Source organism: Hesperophylax consimilis, chromosome 5 (genome assembly GCF_061612785.1).
Source record: "Hesperophylax consimilis isolate HC1 chromosome 5, BYU_Hcon_1.0, whole genome shotgun sequence".
NCBI lineage: Eukaryota > Metazoa > Arthropoda > Insecta > Trichoptera > Limnephilidae > Hesperophylax > Hesperophylax consimilis.
In genome coordinates, this window is record NC_142840.1 from 36794391 (window position 1) to 36821286 (window position 26896).

General features: G+C 37.2%; 1 protein-coding gene across 1 annotated transcript; it reads left to right on the forward strand.

Annotated features, from left to right (window-relative positions):
- On the forward strand, positions 1-26206 carry LOC149423884 (LIRP-like). The gene is made up of 2 exons (XM_089632167.1): positions 1-25; positions 25669-26206. The coding sequence occupies exon 2, from the start codon at positions 25669-25671 to the stop codon at positions 26065-26067; it is 399 nt and encodes a 132-aa protein (XP_089488293.1). The 5' UTR covers positions 1-25; the 3' UTR covers positions 26068-26206.
- Positions 26207-26896: the final 690 nt, after the last annotated feature.

Genomic DNA, 26896 nt, shown 5'->3' on the forward strand with positions numbered 1-26896 from the left:
GATCCACAAACAAACACTACTTGAGGTAAGTAAAATTGACCGATTAGAATTTTTTGATAATCATCCGCATAAGATTAGTCTCTGTGGTTGATCGTATCGCTTTAGTGATCCTCGGTTTCACCCTACCGCTATAAACGCAGAAAATTTTCTGATGCTCTATTCCTATACAAAATCCTGAACAATCTTGTTGGTTCATCATATCTGCTAGAAAAGATTTCATTTAGTTGCCCTGAACACAACACCAGATCGAACGACTTATTTAGAACACCACACTGTAAAGCGAAATATGCTAGGACGTATCTGTAAAACTCACAATGCCTTACGAGATGTAGACATTTTCAACTGTAACTTGAAAAAATATAAAATGCAACTTACTAAACTGATAACTTAATTTTTTTTTGTGATATTATAATCCTATCATCTTAGTTTATTTTATTGTTTTTATTATAATCATGCGAAAGCTGTATTATTACTAACTGTCTTTATTTTTTTATTATAATCATGCGAAAGCTGTATTACTACTAACTATCTTTAATTTTTTATTAGAATCATGCGAAAGCTGTATTACTACTAACTGTCTTTATTTTTTTATTATAATCATGCGAAAGCTGTATTACTACTAACTGTCTTTTATTTTTTATTATAATCATGCGAAAGCTGTATTACTACTAACTGTCTTTATTTTTTTATTATAATCATGCGAAAGCTGTATCACTACTAACTATCTTTAATTTTTTATTAGAATCATGCGAAAGCTGTATTACTACTAACTGTCTTTAATTTTTTATTATAATCATGCGAAAGCTGTATTACTACTAACTGTCATTAATTTTTTATTATAATCATGCGAAAGCTGTATTACTACTAACTGTCTTTAATTTTTTTATTATAATCATGCGAAAGCTGTATTACTACTAACTGTCTTTAATTTTTTTATTATAATCATGCGAAAGCTGTATTATTACTAACTGTCTTTATTTTTTTATTATAATCATGCGAAAGCTGTATTACTACTAACTATCTTTAATTTTTTATTAGAATCATGCGAAAGCTGTATTACTACTAACTGTCTTTATTTTTTTATTATAATCATGCGAAAGCTGTATTACTACTAACTGTCTTTTATTTTTTATTATAATCATGCGAAAGCTGTATTACTACTAACTGTCTTTATTTTTTTATTATAATCATGCGAAAGCTGTATCACTACTAACTATCTTTAATTTTTTATTAGAATCATGCGAAAGCTGTATTACTACTAACTGTCTTTAATTTTTTATTATAATCATGCGAAAGCTGTATTACTACTAACTGTCATTAATTTTTTATTATAATCATGCGAAAGCTGTATTACTACTAACTGTCTTTAATTTTTTTATTATAATCATGCGAAAGCTGTATTACTACTAACTGTCTTTAATTTTTTTATTATAATCATGCGAAAGCTGTATTACTACTAACTGTCTTTAATTTTTTAATAAGATTTTGAAAGTTCTTATAATGTTTTTTTTAAATATTTTTTTGTCATTTATAAATATATTGTATAGGTGCAAATATTGAATCAACGACTAGAATTATTGGAACATTATTGGTCTATTATTGAAAATAATTGCTGTTTATGCAAAATATATAAAAAAAAAAAAATCCTTGGCTATAAATCCGGAGATCGTAGGTTTAAATTTTAATAGATTAATTTTTATTATTTAACAATTTATTGATAAGAAATAATACAATTAAGGGTTACGGCACATTCCAGAGTGGTAGATACGTAGATGAAAGACCAACATTCATAATCGAAACGTTGCTTGACATGGTTTTATTAGATCTGAATATTCCCAACCTTCTTCTCCTCCATCTCCTTCCTCACTCCACTTCCTTCCCTTACCCGATCGGGGATGCCATACTCTCACTTGCTCCTCACGTTTCGAAACATTTGATAATCTTTCGCGATTTTTTTTAATGAATACTAAATTTTCGTGTCTGTTATCAATTATTTGGAATCAAATATTGTGCAATAATTATTTAACAACTAGCAGTTAAAAACGCTGTAACGTTTTTTCGCTGTAACGCCCTGCGGGCGGCACTTAGTTGGGCTTCGCCCAGTTTAAGTGATACTAACAACAGTTACATTAAATAGGTAGATATTAGGTCATTCACAGAGAGAGGGTGAGTATATATTGTTAAAACACGAAACAGGAAGGAGTTTAGGCATAATAAGGATGACACTTGTCAGGGTAAAATTTTAAATTTCCGGAATAATTGCCTAAATGGGTAAAGGTAAATTAATAAAGGTAAATATTCGGAATCGCTGGACATGGAAAATACAAAATATTTTTATTTATTTTTCGGAATAACTTTATTGAGTAAAACCTCAAATTGTAATATTAAAATATTGAAGACAGTATAAGTGATTTCTAAACAAAAATCTGAAACAGTAAAATCAGAAAAGGAAACGGTCACATCTGGGACTCGAACCCAGGACCCTTGTCTTTCCGGGACAGTGCTCTACCAACTGAGCTAATGGGACCCTATTCCCCTCGGTCACTTTTAACTGTATCATACTTCAAATAAGAACTACTAACATTGTCTTCATTTTTTCACCGCACATTTTTACTGGCAACTATCTTTATGTATGATCGCAAGATTCAACCCAAAATAAATGCAACCTAGACAGCGTCTTTTGAGATAAACCTATCTTATTTTTTATTTTTAATGTGGGACATCTTTTGACTTTTCTGCAAGTCTAGAATGAATATTTATTTTTCGGAATAATTTTATCTAGTAAAACCTCAAATGGTAATATTTAAATATTGAAGACAATATAAGTGATTTCTAAACAAAAATCTGAAACAGAAAAATCAGAAAAGGAAACGGTCACATCTGGGACTCGAACCCAGGACCCTTGTCTTTCCGGGACAGTGATCTACCAACTGATCTAATGGGACCCTATTCCCCTCGGTCACTTTTAACTGTATCATACTTCGAATAAGAACTACTAACATTGTCTTCATTTTTTCACCGCAAATTTTTATTGGCAACTATCTTTATGTATGATCGCAAGATTCAACCCGAACTAAATGCAATCCAGACAGCGTCTTTTGAGATAAACCTATGTAATTTTTAATTTTTTATGTGCGACATCTTTTGACTTTTCTGCAAGTCTAGAATGAATATTTATTTTTCGGAATAACTTTATTGAGTAAAACCTAAAATTGTAATATTTAAATATTGAAGACAATATAAGTGATTTCCAAACGAAAATCTGAAAGAGAAAAATTATAAAAGGAAACGGTCACATCTGGGACTCGAACCCAGGACCCTTGTCTTTCCGGGACAGTGCTCTACCAACTGAGCTAATGGGACCCTATTCTCCTCGGTCACTTTTAACTGTATCATACTTCGAATAAGAACTACTAACATTGTCTTTATTTTTTCACCGCACATTTTTACTGGCAACTATCTTTATGTATGATCGCAAGATTCAACCCGAACTAAATGCAATCCAGACAGCGTCTTTTTAGATAAACCTGTCTTATTTTTTTATTTTTAATGTGCGACATCTTTTGACTTTTCTGCATGTTTAGAATGAATATTTATTTTTCCGAATAACTTTATTGAGTAAAACATCAAATTGTAATATTTAAATATTGAAGACAATATTAGTGATTTCTAAACCAAAATTTGAAACAGAAAAATTAGAAAAGGAAACGGTCACATCTGGAACTCGAATCCTAGACCCTTGTCTTTCCGGGACAGTGCTCTACCAACTGAGCTAATGGGACCCTATTCCCCTCGGTCACTTTTAACTGTATCATACTTCGAATAAGAACTACTAACATTGTCTTTATTTTTTCACCGCACATTTTTACTGGCAACTATCTTTATGTATGATCGCAAGATTCAACCCGAACTAAATGCAATCCAGACAGCGTCTTTTAAGATAAACCTATCTTTTTTATTTTTAATGTGCGACATCTTTTGACTTTTCTGCATGTTTAGAATGAATATTTATTTTTCCGAATAACTTTATTGAGTAAAACCTCAAATTGTAATATTTAAATATTGAAGACAATATTAGTGATTTCTAAACCAAAATTTGAAACAGAAAAATTAGAAAAGGAAACGGTCACATCTGGAACTCGAATCCTGGACCCTTGTCTTTCCGGGACAGTGCTCTACCAACTGAGCTAATGGGACCCTATTCCCCTCGGTCACTTTAAGCTATATCATACTTCGAATAAGAACTACTAACATTGTCTTTATTTTTTCACCGCACATTTTTATTGGCAACTATCTTTATGTATGATCGCAAGATTCAACCCGAACTAAATGCAATCCAGACAGCGTCTTTTAAGATAAACCTATCTTTTTTATTTTTAATGTGCGACATCTTTTGACTTTTCTGCATGTTTAGAATGAATATTTATTTTTCGGAATAACTTTATTGAGTAAAACCTCAAATTTTAATATTTAAATATTGAAGACAATATTAGTGATTTCTAAACGAAAATTTGAAACAGAAAAATTAGAAAAGGAAACGGTCACATCTGGAACTCGAATCCTGGACCCTTGTCTTTCCGGGACAGTGCTCTACCAACTGAGCTAATGGGACCCTATTCCCCTCGGTCACTTTAAGCTATATCATACTTCGAATAAGAACTACTAACATTGTCTTTATTTTTTCACCGCACATTTTTACTGGCAACTATCTTTATGTATGATCGCAAGATTCAACCCGAACTAAATGCAATCCAGACAGCGTCTTTTGAGATAAACCTATCTTATTTTTTATTTTTAATGTGCGACATCTTTTGACTTTTCTGCAAGTCTAGAATGAATATTTATTTTTCAGAATAACTTTATTGAGTAAAACCTAAAATTGTAATATTTAAATATTGAAGACAATATAAGTGATTTCCAAACGAAAATCTGAAAGAGAAAAATTATAAAAGGAAACGGTCACATCTGGGACTCGAACCCAGGACCCTTGTCTTTCCGGGACAGTGCTCTACCAACTGAGCTAATGGGACCCTATTCTCCTCGGTCACTTTTAACTGTATCATACTTCGAATAAGAACTACTAACATTGTCTTTATTTTTTCACCGCACATTTTTACTGGCAACTATCTTTATGTATGATCGCAAGATTCAACCCGAACTAAATGCAATCCAGACAGCTTCTTTTTATATTAACCTATCTTATTTTTTATTTTTAATGTGCGACATCTTTTGACTTTTCTTCAAGTCTAGAATGAATATTTATTTTTCGGAATAATTTTATCTAGTAAAAACTCAAATTGTAATATTTAAATATTGAAGACAATATTAGTGGTTTCTAAACGAAAATCTTAAACAGAGAAATCAGAAAAGGAATCGGTCACATCTGGGACTCGAACCCAGGACCCTTGTCTTTCCGGGACATTGCTCTACCAACTGAGCTAATGGGACCCTATTCCCCTCGGTCACTTTTAAATGTATCATATTTCGAATAAGAACTATTAACATTGTCTTCATTTTTTCATCGCACATTTTTATTGGTTTCGTTTTCTGATTTTTTTGTTCCAGATTTTCGTTTAGAATTCACTTATATTGCCTTCAATATTTTAAATATTTTTAAATAAAACCTTCTGATTTACCTTAATTACTATAAAAGGAATTTCGATTCCTTATTCGCTGTTCGCAGCATTTGGGAAATTTTTAATTTTAGCTTTTTAATTTTTATTTACGTAAAATTAAAATTCGTTTTCGTTGTATGGGTTGACAGCCGGAATAATTTCTGTTGATGACGTTTTTTTTGTCGGTATTCCTGATATGAGCGGCTAGAGACAATTGAACAACGTAAATTAAAAAAATATAATGTAAACAATATTCCGGTAAAATAGTGTCTGCTTAAAAAGCATAAATTATTTGAAATTAATAAAATACTTCGTTTTTACCGCTTTTATTGTTTATAAATACCAACATGTTTTATGAGCAACGCTCACTTCTTCAGGGTTTTAATAATGAATTATTTATAAGTATTTTATTAATTTAAATAAAAATGGTGCCACAAAATAAGTTTGCTGTGTTAGAAGAAGTAAATTATTATTAAATAAATTATTTATTTTTTACTTTTTTTTTAATTCTTCCGATTTTATTGTCCGGGTTAAATCTTCCCCATAGGAAAAACTAAACCCTTCCACTCACTTTTCCACAAATGATCAGTTAGTCAATCAACACTATGCAAGTGCATTATATAAGCAAAATAAATACAAAACAATACAAGAACAACACGTCAACTCACCAGAGATCAAATAGGAAAATAATTCACCTACTCCAGATATTTTCATATCAGAGGGTTCGGCTCGGTAGAACTCCTTATAGGGCCTATAAATCCTACTGATCCCTCAACATGAATATTTAAAAAAATCTTTCGTTATCCTACATGTATTCAAAATGACCGACTTTTGCATCTTTATATATAAATTTTTTGATAGATCTAATAAGCCTAAATTTTTAATGAGAGAGCTAGGTATAATGCCAGTAGCCGAAATAACGAACGGTAATATTTTAATAGTCTGAGAATGCCAAATTCTTTTAATCTCATTTCCTAAATCTGTGTATTTTCTTATTTTTTCAATGATATAAGTTATTTTTTTAATTTTGTCATGTAAAACTATATCGGGTCTATTATGACTAATCGTTTGGTCTGTTAATATAGTTTTATCATAATATATTTTATAAAATTCGTTTTCGAGAAATGAATTTGGTTCGTATTTATAATATGGTATTATATTACGACCATCAATCAAGTTATGTTTTATTACCAACCTTTGGTGAATTATTTTTAAAACTTGATTGTGCCTAAATGTATACTCCGACGGTGCTAATATAGAACATTATTATTAATATTAACATTATTATCATTATTATTTTATTTAACCTAACCCATACTAACCTAACCTAACCTATATCCTATCCTTACCTATAATAATCCAATCTGGCCTAACCTAACCTCACCTATAATAATCCAACCTAACCTAACCTATATCCTAACCTTAACCTAAATCCTAACCTAATAATCCAAACTAACCAATCCCAACCTAACCTAACCTAACCTAATCTAACCTTTATAATTTTAAGATATTAAAACTTCCAATTTCCAATTTCCAATGAACTTTAGCATAAAAAACTTCTGTGGCTTGACTTCAGTTAACTTTTATATTTATATATATCATTGTATATTATGTAAAAGCTGTTTGTTTCTTACAAAATAAATAAATAATAAACAATAATACAACCTAACCTATAGCAACCCAACCTTACCTTACCTATAATAACCCAAACTAACCTTACCTAACCTAACATAACGTGACTTATCCTAACCTTACCTACATACTAACTTAACCTATACTAACCCAACCTAACCTATCCTAAACTAACCTATCATAACCCATGATAACCCAACTTAACCTATAATAACCTTTTTTTAAATATTTCTTTATTTATAGAACAAACATAAATACCATTATTTTATTTTTCGAGCTGGGCTAAAATAGTACCTACTTAGTATTTGCACAGAGTAAATGGTAAAAATTCTAGCCACTCATATCAGTAATACCAACAAAAGAAAATGTCATCAATCAATAATAATTATTTCGGCTGCTATCCCATACAACGAAAGCGAATTTTCATTTTACCTAACTAAAAATTAAAATGCTAAAATTAAAAATTTCCCAAATGTCTTCAGATTCCTTTTATATTTATTAACTTGTCCAGCGATTCCGAATAATTACCATATATATATACCATTTTTGTTAAATTTTTTTTGGGGTGTCATGGCGTGTTGCGCTAACTCCTTCTTTAGCCAACGTTTCGGACAGAATTGCAGTGTCCATCATCAGGACAGATGTGTTATAATGATGCCATCTGCCCTGATGATGGACACTGCAATGCTGTCCGAATAATTGGCTAAAGAAGGAGTTAGCGCAACACGGCATAACACTCCAAAAACAAATAACAAAAATACTTTTGGCCGTGAGAATCTGGAATCATAAATAAATACCATTATATAAATATATATACCTGGCAAAATGATTGTTTTATTATACATATAAGTGCATGTCAGATATGAGATTTGTTGGCTAATTTTACAATGAACGAAGCGTTTCTACCCTCCGATTGTGTTTCGTGTTATTTTATTGGGTTGGTAGTGCCTATACTATATTTCTGTCAAAATAGTGCGAATTTATTATTTACGTAAATAATATTAAATATTAATATTTTTCAAAAACGTACATGCAAAGAGTTGTTGTTTTGTCATTAAGTTGAATCAAATGTTTGTTTTATTTGTAAATGCGTATTGAAACAGTAGTTTTACGTAAATAATTACCGTTGTAATTGTACGTATTTGTAAATCGCTCTTATGCGCTCTGTCGGCCAATAGGGAAACTACTCCAGCGGCCGGTAAAGGAGGGATTGACATTTTAAGGAAACATAGAATGAGATTGATATATTTATGCTTAGAATGTTTGATTCTTGACAGACGTCAAATATATAAAACGTAATTGTGAATAATTTTTACTGTAAAGTAATTAATCCAATGGATTTAACTTTCTTAAACATATTTTATTCGATATTATCCAAAAATTATATGAGCAGAAACGATGCTTTTGAAGAAATCTGGCGATCCCATTTTAGCATGAAATTGGGTCTTTTCAAGTTAGCGGAATTTACCCGAAACAAACGATTTAAATTCGACCAATCAGAGGGCCCAGACCTTCCAGACGCAATAGTAATAATAATATTATTATAGATATAATTTCGGTCGTGTATCTACATCAGTTACATTTAAAAAAAAGTAAAATTTAAAATATGTTAATTCTAATTCTTCATTTTGTAATGTTTGTGTAATTTGGCTTCCATATTATTGATTGGGGTTCGATTCCCAGCCAATTTAATCAATTTAAATAAAAATTTGTATGCATATTTTTATTATTTAAAAAAATACATATTTTTCACGGGTCTGCGCGAGATCTAGCAGGTATTGGTCTGGGCCACTTATATCATATTTTAAGACAAACCGTCTCGTTTACAAACTTGACATTGCTGTTCATTACAATACAATCTCTGCCAGTTTTTGTTTACTAGTTTAAAGAAGCCGCTTGATGTATTTAAAAACATTTTAAGATATTGATGTTACGGTTTTTTTTGGAATACCATCCAATTTACAACTAACTAAATAACTAACTAACCACCAAGCCGTTTCCCCGCAGGGGTAGGCAGATAGAACGGACCGCCAAACAACTCGGTCTTGGCACACACTCCTTGCCTAATTCACATTATTTTTTTATTATTTTTTTATAGTGAATACCTCACAAGAGCCAGAACTGCTCCCGTCTGGAGCCAGTGAGACTATGGCATCCCCAATTGGGGGATGTTGTGAGGCTGAAGGTAAGTGGGGAAAGGAAAGAGGAAGGTGGGGAAGTACCTGGCTATTCAGATCTAGTCACTAAACACGGCTAAAGCCATTTGGAGCAACGTTTCAATTCTGAATGGTGGTCTTACACCAGGGCGATACTGGTAGTATCTTCCACTCTGGAACGTGCCGCAAATATACTATATATTATTTTAATTAATTAATTGTGAAATAACACAAATTAATCAAATAAAATTTATTTGCGCACGCCGGGTTCGAACCCGCGACCTTCGGAATGGCAGTCCAATGCGTTACCACTGGACTATGCCGGCCGTCGAAACCAATACATCGTCTCATACATACTCTTCTATTGTTCTGACTCTTGACATGTCCCGACTCAAGTATCTGATTCACTTGGTCGTGCCATGTCTTCCTCGGGCGTCCCCGACTTCTGCTACCATTCACATTTGCATCGTATTTTGTCCTTACACTCCTTTCTTCACTCATTAGCTCTACATGCCCAAACCATCTAAGCGTCCGTTTCTTGATCTCACTTGTGATGATTTGAACTTTCCCAAGTTTTCACACCCGGAAAGAAAATCCCTACCCGGGAAAAAACGAAAATTATTAACACAATAAGAAATACAGAGGAAAACAGAATACCGGCGACACCTAGCGAATATTATTGGACTAACTACAGGAAACTTTAATTAGAAAAGAGGCTTTATTATGGGAGTGGCGATCCTATTTTAGCGGCCAATCGGAGATAGAATTACAAGAACAAAGGAATGATTTATTATCGAAATTGTCTCACGCGTACAATCAGGGTCTTTATACGGAGATGTAAACAGATGGATTCTTTGTTCCGAAAAGGCATCGAGAACGCCCGGTTATGAACTCCATAAATGAAGTGAAAGGTCCAAAAAGTCAGTTTAGGGAAATAAATGGCAATATCTGATGACAAATATATAAAAATATAATAAATGAACGGATACCAATGTCAAAATAAATAACCTTAACCACTGGAAAGGTCGGGAGAGTGAGGAAACTATATGAATTTGGATTGAAACGAACATTCTGCGAAACCGGGAGACATGAATTGTCTAGTGTTGGACGGGGACCCTGAATTACTACAGAAGACTAGAAAAAAAGGGAATAAAAGAAAAAAATAATTTATGTAGCGATTTTAATTTATGTAATTCCTGAAACATGAACAAAGGGAATAGCGATGAGAAGATATAAAATTTTACGACATAAACATGACACGGTTTTTGGTAATTAAGTGACCAATTAATGCTCAATTATTTAACATAGGAAAGATACGTCTGTTTAGATTATCGATAATACATTAAAATTAATTACAGACACCAAAATACAATAATATATCGGAGTACATGTGAGATCGATAAACAAATAAGGTAATAAACTATATTTTAATTGCTTATTACGGGAGAAGGAGACAAAAATTGGGAGTTTTTTTTATTTTTTTTTTTTATATTTACTCCACACAGGAGGCCCTGAAGAAAATAATTTCCCTCAGGGCCTATGTCATCTTTGGGGATGCTGTGTGGAGGGTCTTTTTGTGGAGAGGAAGGAGTGAACATGGGTCTTGAAGAGTCCCATGTTGTAGGAGGGAGGAAACACAGAGGCCGGCAGTTCGTTCCACAGCCGAGCTGTTGAACTTAAGAACGAATCGTAGAAGCGACCCGTTCTCATGTGACAAGTGTCAACTGTGTACAAATGTTGGGCGCGCGTTTGGCGTGTATCCCGACTACGCACCGGTGCCGAAGGGATCAATGACGCTAGTTCTTCAGAGCATCTTCCATTGTAATACCGATAGAACAAGGACAGCATACCTACCTGACGCCTGTGCTCTAAAGATTGCAGTCCGTTTGTTAAGATTGGGGAATCTATCAAACGGACCGCCCGTTTCTGCACAGAGTCAAGGGTTTTTTTCAGGTATTTTGGGGCTCCAGACCAGAGATGGCTGCCAAATTCGACAGTAGGGCGCACTTGCGATTTGTACAGGGTGAGCAGTTGTGTACTATTAAAGTATCTGCGGGCCCTGTACAGTACGCCCAGCTTCTGAGAGGCCAACTTTACTCTAGCTTCGATGGAGCCCCCGTACCTGAGCTGGTCACTTATAGTTACACCAAGCATATCAATGGAAGGCCTGTTCGGAAGATTGCTTCCGTTGAAGGAGACTAGATTATCATTTGGATCCCTTTTAGACGTAATCAGACAGGATTGGGTCTTTGAAACATTAAATTCGACGAGATTATTTTTACCCCAGGAGGAAATACTCTCGAGATAACCGTCCATTCTCTGCTTCAAAGCCCTCCGAGCCGTTGGAGTTTGTGTGCCCTTTGGGGGCTTGTCAAACAAAAAGCTATCATGAACTGTACTGTCATCCGCGTAACAATGAATCGGTGCACATGTCAAAAGGTCATTGATGTGCAACAAAAACAAAGTCGGAGACAGAACCGATCCCTGTGGGACGCCAGCATTTATGGAGTGCGAGGAAGAGGTGAAACCGTCAGCAACCGCCTGAATCGACCTATCCCTTAAAAAGTCAGCAATCCACGTACACAGGGATGCGGGAAGTCCGTAAGAATGCAATTTGTTGACAAGTCCTCGGTGCCAGACCCGGTCAAAGGCCTTGGATATGTCTAGTGCGACCGTTTGGGTCTCACCGTGACGTTCCAGGCACCGCCCCCAAACATGCGTCACATACGCGAGAAGATCACCGCACGAGCGGTTCCGCCGGAATCCGTATTGACGGTCGTTGATAATTTTGTTCTTCTCGAGGTATGTGAGCAGTTTGTCGTTGATCACACGTTCCATCACTTTGGACAGAACTGATGTGATCGCTATGGGGCGGTAGTTGGCCGGGTTGGAGCGGTCACCTTTCTTGGGAATAGGGTGAATTACCGCTTTTTTCCAACCAGAGGGCACAGTGCCACACTTCAGGGACATTTTGAAGAGCTTTGTCAAAACTGGAACTATTTCCGCAGCACACCTCTGCAATACCAGGGCAGGTATTCCATCAGGTCCACTAGCTTTGTTAACATCGAGCCCCCGTATGACGTGGAGTACATCCCGATGCCGGATCCTCAGCTTTTTCATATAGAAGCCGCAGTGAGGAACCGACGGCGGAACAGCACCCCCGTCGTCGAGGGTCGAGTTTTCCGCAAACATTTTCCCTAAAAGGTTTGCCTTTTCGGTGGCGGTGTTTGCTAGTGAGCCGTCAGGTCTGGTAAGAGGTGGCAAACTGGGTTTGCAAAAATTTCGACCTATTGAGCCCGCAAGCGACCAGAATGCTCTGCTGCCATGCGGGCAGGCAGCCAGCTTTTTGCTGATCTGCAGGTCGTGTTCGAATTTTGACCTATTGATGATTCTCTTGCATTCCTTTGCCGATTTGTTGTATGCTGATCTGCTTTCGGGCGTTCGAGATGTGTTGTAGGCTCGGTAAGCCGCGTTTTTTCGTCGAACTGCTTCGGAGCATTGTCGACTGAACCACGGCTTTGAGCCCACACCAGTTTCTTTAGTAGTCGATTGTATGAAGCCATCCATCGCCGATTTGATGACTTCACCAATCTCCTGGGCACATCTTGAAGGGTCCGAAGTCCGAAAACAAACAGCTGACCACGGAAAAGCATTGAAATGGGCCCGCATACCGAACCAATCTGCTGACCTATAGTGCCACACTTTTCTCCTCAGCCTCTCATTGGTTGGTCTGAGGCTAACGGGGATTGATGTCGTCACTAGGCAGTGGTCAGATGATCCCAGAGGCGCTGTGACGTCAATCTTATAACCGTGTGGCACAGTAGTTAAGAATAGGTCTAACAGATTGGAGCGGTGAGTCTGGACATCAGGAACCCTTGTAGGCTCCTGAACCAATTGCTCTAATCCGTAGCAAATGGCAAAGGATTCCGCCTGTCGGCCAGCCGAGTCCGTTGGGCCTGAGAACTTCAACCATGGTTCGTTATGAACGTTGAAGTCCCCCAGAACAACAAACTCGGCCGAAGGGTAGCGGGGCAAGAGATCATCAATAGTATCGCTCAAATGTTTGAAGAGCTCGGAAGTGTCTGATTCGCTATGGTTCGGTGAGCGGTATAGACATGCGTAGAATCTTGCCGTACTGGCAAGATTGACGCGCACCCACATTACGTCGAATCTGGAGTTTTCCAGACTCAATAGTCGCACACAGTTGACGTCAGCTCGACTATAGAGGCAGACTCCTCCTTTCAGTCGGAATTTGCTTGCGAGGGTAAAGCCCGGGCAGTCCAGATAGGAGGAGTCTGGCGGCTCGGCTATCTGAGTTTCGGATAGGAAAAGAAGGTTGGGACGTTGGGACAAAAGATGGTGATGGACGGAATTTAAATTTGTGTGCAGGCCGCGAATGTTGGCAAAATTTACCAACAGTTTTGGCCCGCACCGGGGACGCCTGCTACTCGCCGCTGTAAAGATGTTATGTTTGTTTTTATGTATATTCATGATTTTAATTTTTTTTTTTTTGTTTTTTTTTTGTTTTTAAGGGTATGAAGTGAAAGGAAGGTCTGGAATGGAAAGGTGTGAGGGGTGGGTAGGAATATGGGGTTCAGGCTGTCCAGGAGTGATGAGCGTTTGGTTCCAGCCCACCCACTGCGGTGCTAGGCGATAGGCTGGGAGAGTCCGGCTGGAGAGGGCATCCAATGCGCCCCAAACGCTGCTGCTGGGTCCCCTCCGGTCACGAACCGGCACAACAGCAGTGGCGGGGTTTTTACACTCGCTGATGGGGCAGCCCACCCTTAGTCGTGAGCCTGAGGGTCGGGCCCCTGTACTATCGAGCGGCCCGGACAGCGGTAACCGGTTGTAAAGGGTCTCCCTCAACCAGCATCTCCCAACCGGCCCGCCACGCAGAAGGTGGGCCGACGCACCCGCCACCAAGACCTGGGCAAACCTTAACCCATGAACCCGGGCACCCCTGCTAAGTCACCAAACGTAGCGAACCACTTGGGGTGACCTGTGGCAGAGGTGTTGGTCATCCAATAAATGGTTCCCAGGGCGGCGGTACCCATTCCCGCCTACCAAATTGACAGACCATAAAGGTGAGAAAAACACTGCCCTTTTACAGAGTCAGATTAGAAAATGAGGCCGGGAAAGGTGCTTGAAAGGTGGAGAAAAACTTCAGAAAATTTTGAATGAACGAATAAGAAGAAAATAACGCGATAAGAAAACTGAGAGAAATGATATTGGAACACACAGGATATTGAATTTTAACAATGAGTACATAAATTTCGCATAAGGGTATAAATGAAAACATTTGAGCTCTGTTTTCCGAGTGAAATTTAAATAGAAAGCTTGGTCTTGGAAAAAAGAACGCATACAGACTGACAGATTGACTAGAACTGGAATATACACGAGAATAACAGTATTATGAAATTGATTTCTGATAGATACAACAAAAATACTGTATTGGGAAGGTTTTTTTTTTATTGTACGACAGACAGGTAAGTCCAATTATGGTACAATTTTATTAAAACTAACAATACATGTACATATTTTTTTTAAAACATGGTATAGTGATATAAAAAACTCATCTATATCCGTTGGTAGGGCATTTAGCAATGTCAGACCTCTTGTCATGCTATGTTGGGCAATGACATCTGTCCGACCCTGCGGTATACAGAATAGGTCGTGGTTACGATTTCGACAGTATTTATCAGGAACGAATAAGCCACAGCATGACAGGAGATATGGGCAATCGATAAAGTGTTTTAGTAACTTTATTTCAAATACCATGAGTCCGGCACTACGCCTAGTCTCCAGGCTTTGGTAATTTGTCTCCTTTAGCAGTTCCACGTGATGCATGAATTTCGGATATATTCCGTATGATCGCATGTAAACATACCTTAAGAATTTTTTTTTGAATTTGTTCAATCATATTTATGTATTTAAGTTGATGAGGTATCCAGACAGTACTGGCGTACTCCAGCTTCCTTCTGACCACTCCGTTGATAACATCATATGAGCATGGAAACGAATTATAAGAAACATAATAACCAGAGGAAGGAAGGAAATGAAGGTAAACACTAAAAAATATGATTGGATTAAGGGAATCCAGTGCGAACATAAACTTACCTGCTAAGACAAGAACAATAGTGATTGAAATATGAAACACAATCCCGAAAAGAACAAAAATTAGTGGGAAAATTCTTTAAGAAATAAAGAAATAGATAAGAGACGTTGAATATGAAATGTGCATAGGGAATACTGTGATTGACTGGTAATATTCCCCGAGAACAAACGAAATTAAATACAGCTAGAAAAACACATTTAACCTTACGACGAACTCTATGAAAATAATTAGAGGATACTGATCCAGCCCTGCTCCTACAAAAAACAAGGAGAGGTGATTCGAAGGCGTTGTCGAAATATGACTTTGTCATACGAATTAGTGACAAGATTTAAATATCCGGAACTAATGGGAGATATGTTCAAATTTACGAGTTGATTAGAGATCTAATTGTGTGAGAGATGAAATTGACTTAAGTCATTTTGGTATTGAAGACAGTATAAATACAAGTTCAGAGCGTCATTTCGAGGATAGTTTGTCGGAAGTTTTGGGAGTTTGGAAGTAGGAAAGGTGCATACGTCGGTTCAGGTAATTAATCAAGTCTCTGGACTTAGGAAATTTTGTGAATTTTCTACAAGTGTTAAATTCAGTGATAGAAGAAATCTCTTTGAAAAATCCCAGCAGTGTAATTTTAATAAGTCAGTCTTAATTTAATTAACCAGTGAAAATAAACTAGAGTTTAAATTCAGTGGTTTTCTATAAAAGTGAAAAGTGTAAATGAATGGTGAATTATTTAAATTCAATTTAAGTGTTTTATCGAAATTCTAAAGTGAACGTGATTGCGAATTGATACTTAAAAATAGATTATAATTTAGTATCAATTTTGTTTAAAAATATTAATAGTAAATACTTACAGTTTAAAAGGAAAAATTTAAACAGTGGATTTGATTAAATTTAATATCTTTGTGGTTTTATGGCTCAGTTAAAGTAATTGCGAAATAATTCAGCGAGTACTTTAACAAGTTAATATAGTAAAAATAGTAGAAATTAAAAATAAAGAATTCATCGGATACTTTAAAGGTTAAAAAGCTAAAAATAAAATAAATATTATCTTTTTGTCTTAAAATAATGGTTCGGGAAACATAACAATAATCATTCTCTTTTGTTTCAAAGTAAAAGAAGTAATAATAATACGACTAGTTTAAATTTTGTCTAAATAATAATATTAAATAATTTATCTTTGTTTGCGATATCTTCCGGAAAATAATAATTTCAGTCCTTACGTCAACCAATATTTACGAAAATTAAATCAATACCTTAAAAAATTGAGAAAAAAGGTAGCCCGAATAAATTTAATTAGACTACATTCTAAACGGCAAGTAGGTAGAATTTGGAACTTTGATCGCAAATTTCGTTGTTTTACCCGAATGGATTATTTGCTCGAAAGATCAAAGTAGGTGAGTTTTAAAACCAAAATAGTAAATTTCAGAAATCATAAGAGACAGCGTTCCTGAAAACCGAGGAGGGAGAGATGAACAAGCGAAATCTTATAATATTTTATATAACAGGTTATGAAACCGGTCCAGTCTCTGGTTGCGAAAATTTCAGCAAACTAGATCTACCCCAAGAATTAGGTACATATGATACCTATTACATGGTATCACTTTCCACCACTTCACATATAAAGATGTATATATCACGAATACTTATTATCTCCCCGTGCCAAACGCAAATACCTACTTCAAATACCTATTATCACTTTCGTGTCAAACACAAATATATACAAAAATATCCCTTTCGAAATTAGGTAAACCTTATTTACCTATATGTACTATGACAATTCAAAACAATAACGAACGATTGGCCTTTTTAAACTATCAGCTGTTAGTAGATATTACGTCCCTGATAACAGATAAATAACCCACAAAGAATTCATAAGACCTAACTAGGTCAAGGTCCCTTTTAAATAAACAAACTGCATTCCAGCTGTTATGAACTCAATAGTAAAAAAAACATCGGGTCCTGTAAGGGCAGGTTTCTAAAAGCACGTTCTTCATACCAAATCACAATAGGCATACTCATGTGTGTTTTATACACTTGCTAGAAATCAAAATAATATCAACAAGAAAACATTCCAAATACCTAACTACGTACGTCAGAGATGAATAATTCACTCATACGCCTATTTCAAATCTTCATGAGGGTGGCGACCTCAATAAAAACATTCGCCGAAACAATCTTCCCTAACCATTTACACCTACCTGAGGGGTTAGGTATCGAAACCTCCCTACCCACTACACGAGGAGCTAGTGACCTCATTAAAAAAAACTAGAAACCAAATGAATTTACACACAGTCCTATCCCTACCTTTGGTCATGAACGCCTAGAATTCGTAGTCATAGTATGTGAAGATGTCACGGGCCGTAAGCACACAACTGAACGTCCTGGGAATAGTGTCATCGCATATCGTGATATCGTCTACCTAGAGGAAAGTGCAAATTCGCGAGTGTCGAAGTTGCAATATTCTCTAGAGGTGATATGTGTATGGGAAAAGCGGCTTATACAAAGACATATCACACTTCGCGAGTAGAGCCATGACAAGAGATGAAATGGTCATTCCTCTTCTAGATTCAGTCGAGTAGCTTGTAATCCTGGAGATGAAGGAAGTTGGGGTTATTTTGGAATTAGTATGAGACCTAGTTTGTCTTTCCTTCGGCGTGAGAAGGGATGTCATCGGAGCACGGTCATCCGTCGAAGTGGGTGTAAACCGGCCTTTGAACTATCCAGGACACGTGGAGATTGATGGCTTTGTTCGTATTACTATCCACCAGAATTAACTTGGTGAAGGAGGAGCCAACTCAGTTTGAACCAATTTTCCTTCCATTTTCCTTTACATTTCCCGTTTACCGATCAATAAAATTTAGTGTTTACTAACAACTATATAAATCTTTATGTTAAATGGAGGTTGCAGACAGGACTTCGATTGAAAATTGTTACCATTACTAATATTTGAATGTATGTCAAATTTAATATTGCTTTATTTTGTGTTTATAATAGGTTATGTACAAACCGTTCATTACTACGGCAAAGGAAATAGTTAGAATTCATGTCTAGAATCGGAATTAAAACAGAATAGAAAGATTAGTTAAATTTAGATTTGGTTTAAATGTTTTGAGTCTTTCGATAGCCGAGTTCCATTCACTCTACCTTCTAAAAGAACATGAGTTACCACACCAACGAATACATTAAACTTTCCAAATCTTAAAACATAAAATCACTCAACGTTAGATGAAAGATTATTTTTTTTATTATTATTTTTTTATTATTATTATTATTATTATTTTTTTTATTTTTTTTATTTAAGTACATAAAACAGGCATGGTGCCCAAGAATTTACATACATGGATGTTTAAATACATAATAATAACAGAAATAGTAACAAAATGAATAAGCTAAATATGCAGAAGTAAATAACAAATAAGAATGGGTAAAAGGTAAATACAAATATGTTCATAAACGATTTGTTATTGTCACACCTGTACTCGTGAGACACTGATTAGGTAAGTACAATGTTGCTTCTCATTAAATAAAGGGTTTCATCACAATATCAGCTTAATATGATTAAAGGTAATACATTTTTTTTGAAGTGTTTAAATTGGTCATTAAAAATGTCTATTTCATTATTAGAGCCATGTTTAATGTTATAATTTCTTAATGTTCGCGGTACAGGGGAAAAATATCCTGTATTTGTGTGGTAGGCTTTAATATAGAAAATGTCGTTCATCCTCCTTGTTGATTAATTTGGGATAAATATTTGGTGTATCAACTGATGCATGTATAATTTTGTGTAGGAGCAGTACGTCAGAAAGTACTAAATTGTACGATAAAGCCACGAAGATCTTGTTTACTATGTGAAAAAATCATAAGGAGTTAGAACCTCCTTGCATTTAAAAAAAAGGTTAGGAGCTTTAAACCCACGAAGAGTAATTCTTCGGTCAGGACAGCCAGTCTACCCTCTAAAAAGGGTTTCATTACAATTGATTTAACGTGACTAGGAGATAGAAGATAGAAATAAATATATGACAAAAGGCATTCCATCACATACTCATTACGCTTACATCAGCCTTGCACTCTTTACGGATATCCACATTCATCACACGATCATACATGGTTTTATCACACGTACGCCTCAGGAATCTCATTTCAACAGCATTCAATCTACTTTCATCCTTTCTTTGCCAGTTCCATGCCTCACTTCCATACATCAGGGTAGGTACCAGCACTCCATTGTGGACTGCTAACTTTGCTTCTTTGGACATTTTTTTGTTAGCGCCAACTGGGTTCAGTCCTCCATTAATGGAGTTACCTGCATTTACTCTTCTTTCAATATCTCTGTCAGCCTTCCCATCTCTCGTAAACATGCTTGCTAAATACACAAACTCAACCACCTGCTCCAAGTATTCCTCATTCACAGCTATATTGCACACTGTTTTCGTACTCTCTCTCTTTCAAACACCATTACTTTAGACTTACTTACATTCATCATTAACTCATTCTTCACGTATACTTCGTTCATCCTAGACACGAGAGACTGCAGATCATCCATACTATTAGCAATCAGCACCGCATCATTAGCATACAACAGGCAAAATACTTTCAGATTACTCAAATTCGCGCCCAATCCCACCTTTTTCAATTCTTGAATACAATTATCCATGTATAGATTGAATAACCACGGTGACATTACGCAGCCTTGTTTAACTCCTTTTGTGATATCAAACCACCTCGTAAAACCACCGTTCACCCTAACATATGCAACGCTTCCCTCATATAGAGACGCAATTGCCTGAGTCAGATTCGTATTTACTCCATACTTGGACAACACCTTCCATAGATTTTTCCTGTCGACTCGGTCGTATGCTTTTTGTAGATCTACAAAGGCACAGAAAAGTTTCTGGTTTTTTGCCAGAAACTTCTCGATGAGCATACGCAATGAGAAGATCTGGTACTTGCACCCCTTTCCACTCATAAAAGCACCTTGCACATCCCATATTTTATCCTTCGTTTCCTTTCTTACCCTTTCAATCAAAATTCTACCATACAGCTTGCCAACTGAACCAACGGATTAGAGCAATTGGTTCAGGAGCCTACAAGGGTAACTGATGTCCAGACTTACCGCTTCAATCTGTTAGACCTATTCTTGGATCGGATCGGTATTTGTCTAGTCTCATTGGGATCACAGAAGGTAGGAACGCTGAGACGATAGACGTGGCCTCTACTCTCAACACACTTTTGGGCAAGTTAGTTCCTGTAGAATCAGTAATTGGGGAAAGTGACCACCATAAACAGGTAAGACACCTGGCACGGCTTCCACCTAGAGACCACGCCCAAGAGGATAGAGTCATTCCAGTCACTAGAGCAGAAATTGATTCAATAATTAAGGGTTTGGGTCCTAGGAAGGCACCAGGGCATGACAGACTCAACGGTGTGATAGCGAAGCAAGTCTGGATCCACGCTAGGGAGGAACTCTTCCAAGTGATGGAAACGTGTTTGAGAAGAGGAGTTTTCCCTTCTGAATGGAAGAGAGGCGTGCTCAGGGTCATACCTAAGGGGAACGGCAAGCCACTAACTGATGTCAAGGCCTATCGGCCCATTACCTTACTTCCAGTGCTTGGCAAGATCCTGGAAAAACTTATCCGGCATAGACTACGACAATCACTCTCCCCGTCCAGCGATCTTCAATTTGGCTTCGTCCCCGGTAGATCCACCGTGCACGCCATGTCGTTTGCGCTTGATTGGGTGAAGGTTTGTACTAAGAGGTATGTAGTTGCAATCTTCCTCGATATCACTGGTGCCTTCGACTACGCGTGGTGGGACATGATACGCATCAAGGTTAAAAATAGGAACTGCCCAAAACTTTTATTTAAATCGGTGGACAATTACTTATCGGGCCGCACCATCATTATATCTCATGGCGACACCGTTATTGAACGCGAAGTCGATATGGGGTGCCCTCAAGGCTCCAACCTAGCTCCTGAATTTTGGAATATAACCTTCGATGACTCCTCTAGGTTACCCTTGCCTGAAGGATGTATCATGATCGACTATGCGGACGATAAAATGTTTTTTGTCTCTGGGGACAGTAGAAGAGAAGTTGAACGTAAGGCTGGTGAAGGTTTGGACACCCTCCTTAAATGGGGGGAGAGGAATAAAATGACCTTCGCTCCCCAGAAGACAATGGGTCTCCTGATGAAGGGTTCTTTCAGTAAGGAAAGAAACCCTACCATCCGTATGGGAGACACTAATATCAAATTTGTGGATAACGTCAAATACTTAGGTGTCACTCTAGATCGATCGTCCTCCTTTCTGGTTCATGTCAAAGATGTATCTAGCAGGGCTCAGGCGCTTTTCCTGAAGCTAAGAAGAATCTCCACGGCTGAGTGGGGACTTCGCAGACCGGCTCTGCACGCTCTCTACAGGGGGGTATATGTTGCGCAAGTTTCATATGCTGCCTCTGTTTGGGAGCACCGCCTGGATAACTGCTTAATACTTCTAGCTCTCAATAGGGGTCAACGCACTCCCCTGCTGGCACTATCTGGGGCATATCGAACCGTCGCCTCGGACGCTTTGCCAATTTTGGCTGGTGTACTACCAATTGATCTAGAGATTAGGGAAGTGTTAGCGAAGCAGCGATTAATCCGAGGATCCCCGGCAAACCACCTTGGTGTCGTTCTGACACCGGGTGGACCAGGAACTCTCCCAGGACTGCTCCGAACGATGAGAGACCTGTCGCTCAAAGAGTGGCAGGTCCGTTGGGATAGGTCGAACAAGGGAAGATGGACCTTCTCCTTCTTCCCTTCAGTTAAACTCAGAATGGAAGGGGCCTTCCTCAAACTGGACCATCACGTTACGCAGCTCCTTTCAGGACATGGGGAATTCAGGGGAAGGCTTCACAGCCTTGCCCTGTCCACCCACCCCAATTGCGCTTGTGGCAATAATTACCAGTCGGCCGAGCACATTCTGTGGCACTGTGAGATTTTGAAGGATGCCAGAGACGAAATGATAGAAGGTCTGAATGTCCCCATTAGACCGGTGTGGAACACCGATCTTGTTTCTAACAGTGTGAATTTCGAATGTTTGAGGAAGTTTACTAGGATCTTAGTTTAGTACTTGTAAGCGCTTGCATACCGCTTCATAACACCGTATGCGGGGACATTGAAGGCCTAGCTTCATTTATATAAATTGTAGAGCCGTTTATTCAAAAAAATTAGATTCATGCGAGAGCTCCGAAGGGGTGACCATAAGTCACCTATACCGGGGTGGGACAGGGTGGGTGTACCTTCAAAGACCTATTCTTAACTACTGTACCACACGGTTATAAGATTGACGTCACAGCGCCTCTGGGATCATCCGACCACTGCCTAGTGACGACATCAATCCCCGTTAGCCTCAGACCAACCAATGAGAGGCTGAGGAGAAAAGTGTGGCATTATAGGTCAGCAGATTGGTTCGGTATGCGGGCCCATTTCAACGCTTTTCCGTGGTCAGCTGTTTGTTTTCGGACTTCGGACCCTTCAAGATGTGCCCAGGAGATTGGTGAAGTCATCAAATCGGCGATGGATGGCTTCATACAATCGACTACTAAAGAAACATCAAAATACGTAAGCTCGGTATTGACGGAAAACTTTTAGAATGGTTTGCTAGCTATCTAACTGATAGAGTTTTACTTGTAAAAATCAATTCGTTCATTTCCAATCAATTTATAGCTACCAGTGGTGTACCACAGGGGTCTCATTTAGGCCCAATATTATTTTTACTGTTTAAAGATGATATTGTAAATATATTTCATGAAGATATTAATGCATTACTTTTCGCAAATGATTTACAAATATTTAAAATAATCAAAAGCGCTGAAGATTGTATCTGTCTACAAAATAATTTGAACGGGTTAATTAATTGGTGTTCTCTTAACAAACTTCATCTGAACATAAATAAGTGTTATTCAATAATATTTTACAGAATAAATCAACCAATTATTCATTCATATAAACTCAATAACTCAATCCTTACCTCTGTCGAAGAAATTAATGACCTGTGGATAACTTTCGACTCTAAATTAAACTTTATATCGCATATAAATAATATTAATAATAAGGAATGAAAATGCTAGGCTTCATTCTTCGAAATTCCAGAGGTTTCAAAAATATTTCAACATTAAAAATTTTGTATACATCCCTGGTTCGTAGTCAAGTCGAATATAACTCCTCGATCTGGTCCCCCCACTACAAATTACATTCAGATTCAAATGAAAAAATTCAATATAAATTCCTAAGACACATTAATTTTAAACTCGGTATTCCCATTGAAAATATAAATTATAATTACTTGATGAAAAATCTAAATTTATTAAAACTCTCAGATCGAAGAATTATATCCGACTTAATATTTATGTTCAAAATTGTAAATGGTAGTATAGACAGTCCTGATTTAATTAACCTCATTGAATTTCATATACCCACGAGAGCTACTCGTTCTAAAATTTTGTTTAAATGCAATAATATCAGGACTGAGTATTCCAAATACTCGCTTGTACCTAGGTTGCATGAAGTTAGTAATAGATACGCAGATGTGGCAGATCTATTTAACTGCACACAAGGTAGGTACAAGAGGGCTATGCTATCAAATCTTTTCAATCAATATTAATTCAAACTAATTCTACCTTATTTGCACTATAGAAACTTATGTACTTGTATCTCTTGTTTACTTACTTACTTACTCTCTAATTTCATTTCACAATCAAATGCCACATATATTTGTAATTCTTTTTTTTTTTTAATATTTCTATATTTTTAACTGTGAGATGTTATCATTGTTTATGGTATATTTATACCGTTGATATTAAATAAAAAAATAAAAAAAGGTGACCGCTCCAACCCGGCCAACTACCGCCCCATAGCGATCACATCAGTTCTGTCCAAAGTGATGGAACGTGTGATCAACGACAAACTGCTCACATACCTCGAGAAGAACAAAATTATCAACGACCGTCAATACGGATTCCGGCGGAACCGCTCGTGCGGTGATCTTCTCGCGTATGTGATGCATGTTTGGGGGCGGTGCCTAGAACGTCACGGTGAGACCCAAACGGTCGCACTAGACATATCCAAGGCCTTTGACCGGGTCTGGCACCGAGGACTTGTCAACAAATTGCCTTCTTACGGACTTCCCGCATCCCTGTGTACGTGGATTGCTGACTTTTTAAGGGATAGGTCGATTCAGGCGGTTGCTGATGGTTTCACCTCTTCCTCGTACTCCATAAATGCTGGCGTCCCACAGGGATCGGTTCTGTCTCCGACTTTGTTTTTGTTGCACTTCAATGAGCTTTTGACATGTGCACCGATTCATTGCTACGCGGATGACAGTACAGTTCATGATAGCTTTTTGTTTGACAAGCCCCCAAAGAGCACACAAACTCCAACGGCTCGGAGGGCTTTGAAGCAGAGAATGGACGGTTATCTCGAGAGTATTTCCTACTGGGGTAAAAATAATCTCGTCAAATTTAATGTTTCAAAGACCCAATCCTGTCTGATTACGTCTAAAAGGGATCCAAATGATAACCTAGTCTCCTTCAACGGAAGCAATCTTCCGAACAGGCCTTCCATTGATATGCTTGGTATAACTATAAGTGACCAGCTCAGGTACGGGGGCTCCATCGAAGCCAGAGTAAAGTTGGCCTCTCAGAAGCTGGGCGTACTGTACAGGGCCCGCAGATACTTTAATAATACACAACTGCTGACCCTGTAAAAATCGCAAGTGCACCCTACTGTCGAATTTGGCAGCCATCTCTGGTCAAAAATAAAATTAAAATGATCACTGCCCTTCTCAAATCTAAAGGCGTGTAACCTTCCTTTAAACATTGGTTAAAAAGATTGCACAACCATGTGAGAATTATACGGCTACATCCTTTAATATATTCAGCAGAAATATTGTCGAAATCGACAGCCTTCATACACTTAATTAATCTTTCTATCTCATTCATGCTAATTTCGGTAACATTCAGTCCATCATCATTCATATCTGATTCGCCGCTAGAATCACAGTCATTCACTTCGCTTTCAAAGACTTCTTCGAAATACTTCATCCATCTCTCTTTTGTTTTTTTCTCATTCGTCAACAATTAACAATATGTCATATAATTTCGTTTTTATTCTAGATGCACTTCCTGTGGCTTACTACTTTAGTATGCCTTTTTGCCTGTGTGGTACAGGCCCAAGAGATACAGGAGAAAGAGAAGCGGGGGCGCAGGTTGTGCGGCAACAACCTGGCGGACGCCCTGGCTCTTGTGTGTCAGGGGTCCTACAATGTACAGTTCGGCAAGAGGGATGGGGGCGGCGATGATCTGCAGGAAGAAGGCTACGACTACGAGCAGCTGCAACTGCCATCTTCTCCCGTCACGTGGCCCTTCCTGTCCCGCCAGGCTGCCAACTCGCTGCTGCAGAGGGACGACTTCCACTACCGGTTCCGGCGCCAGACCCACGGCGTGGTGGACGAGTGCTGCTACAAGAGCTGTGACTACTATACGCTCAGGAGTTACTGCTCCAAGAAGGCATAATTCTGATTCCTCAAACTCTGCCAACAATTATTGGAATTCAATTACTTTTATTTTAATAAAACTATGTCTTAAGCCTAGGTTAAATATTATGCTAATGCTTTATACCAAATAGAGTAAAATACATAAAGTATGAAATAAACTGTAATTTATAAACTATTCAAACCCCTTCATTAACTACCTACCTCCCTGAACCTAAGCTTTTCGGGCAAGTAATAAAATTAAATACTAGTAATTTTTTATCACTCTAAACTTGTTTTTATTTTTTTTGTCACATTCAACGGCATTTATTATTTTTGGAACATGTTTCTCAATTTTTAAATCAAAGATCGGTGAAGGGGCTCTCTTTCGGCCTGGTTTGGCTTTAGCTTTCAAGTTAAAACCACTAAAATTGCGAAAATTGTCAAAACTTCAAAAATTTAGGAAATTTTGAAAAGCCTTATCTCAAACACTATTAAGTTCATAGATTTTTTTAATGAAAAATTAGTTTACTGTAATAAATTTACCTTTTTTTTCATTTGAGCACTTCTATTTATCCACGAAACATTCACAGCGCCTTTGTGGTGATTTTTCACAAAAACGGCGCTATACAAGTTATCCAATTATTAATATTTATTTATAATTTCACGCCCGCCTGGGCTTTTACATTTTATTATTTTACAAAGAAGATCTAAATAAAAACAAAAAAAAAAACAAAAAAAAAAACAATATCAACGCAAAATCAAAACAAAAAATCCAAATGAAAATATAAGACAAAATAAAACACAACCTCTAAAACAAAAACAATGTCAAAAACGAAATAAAGTGGAAACTAGACACTCCACCATGCAAG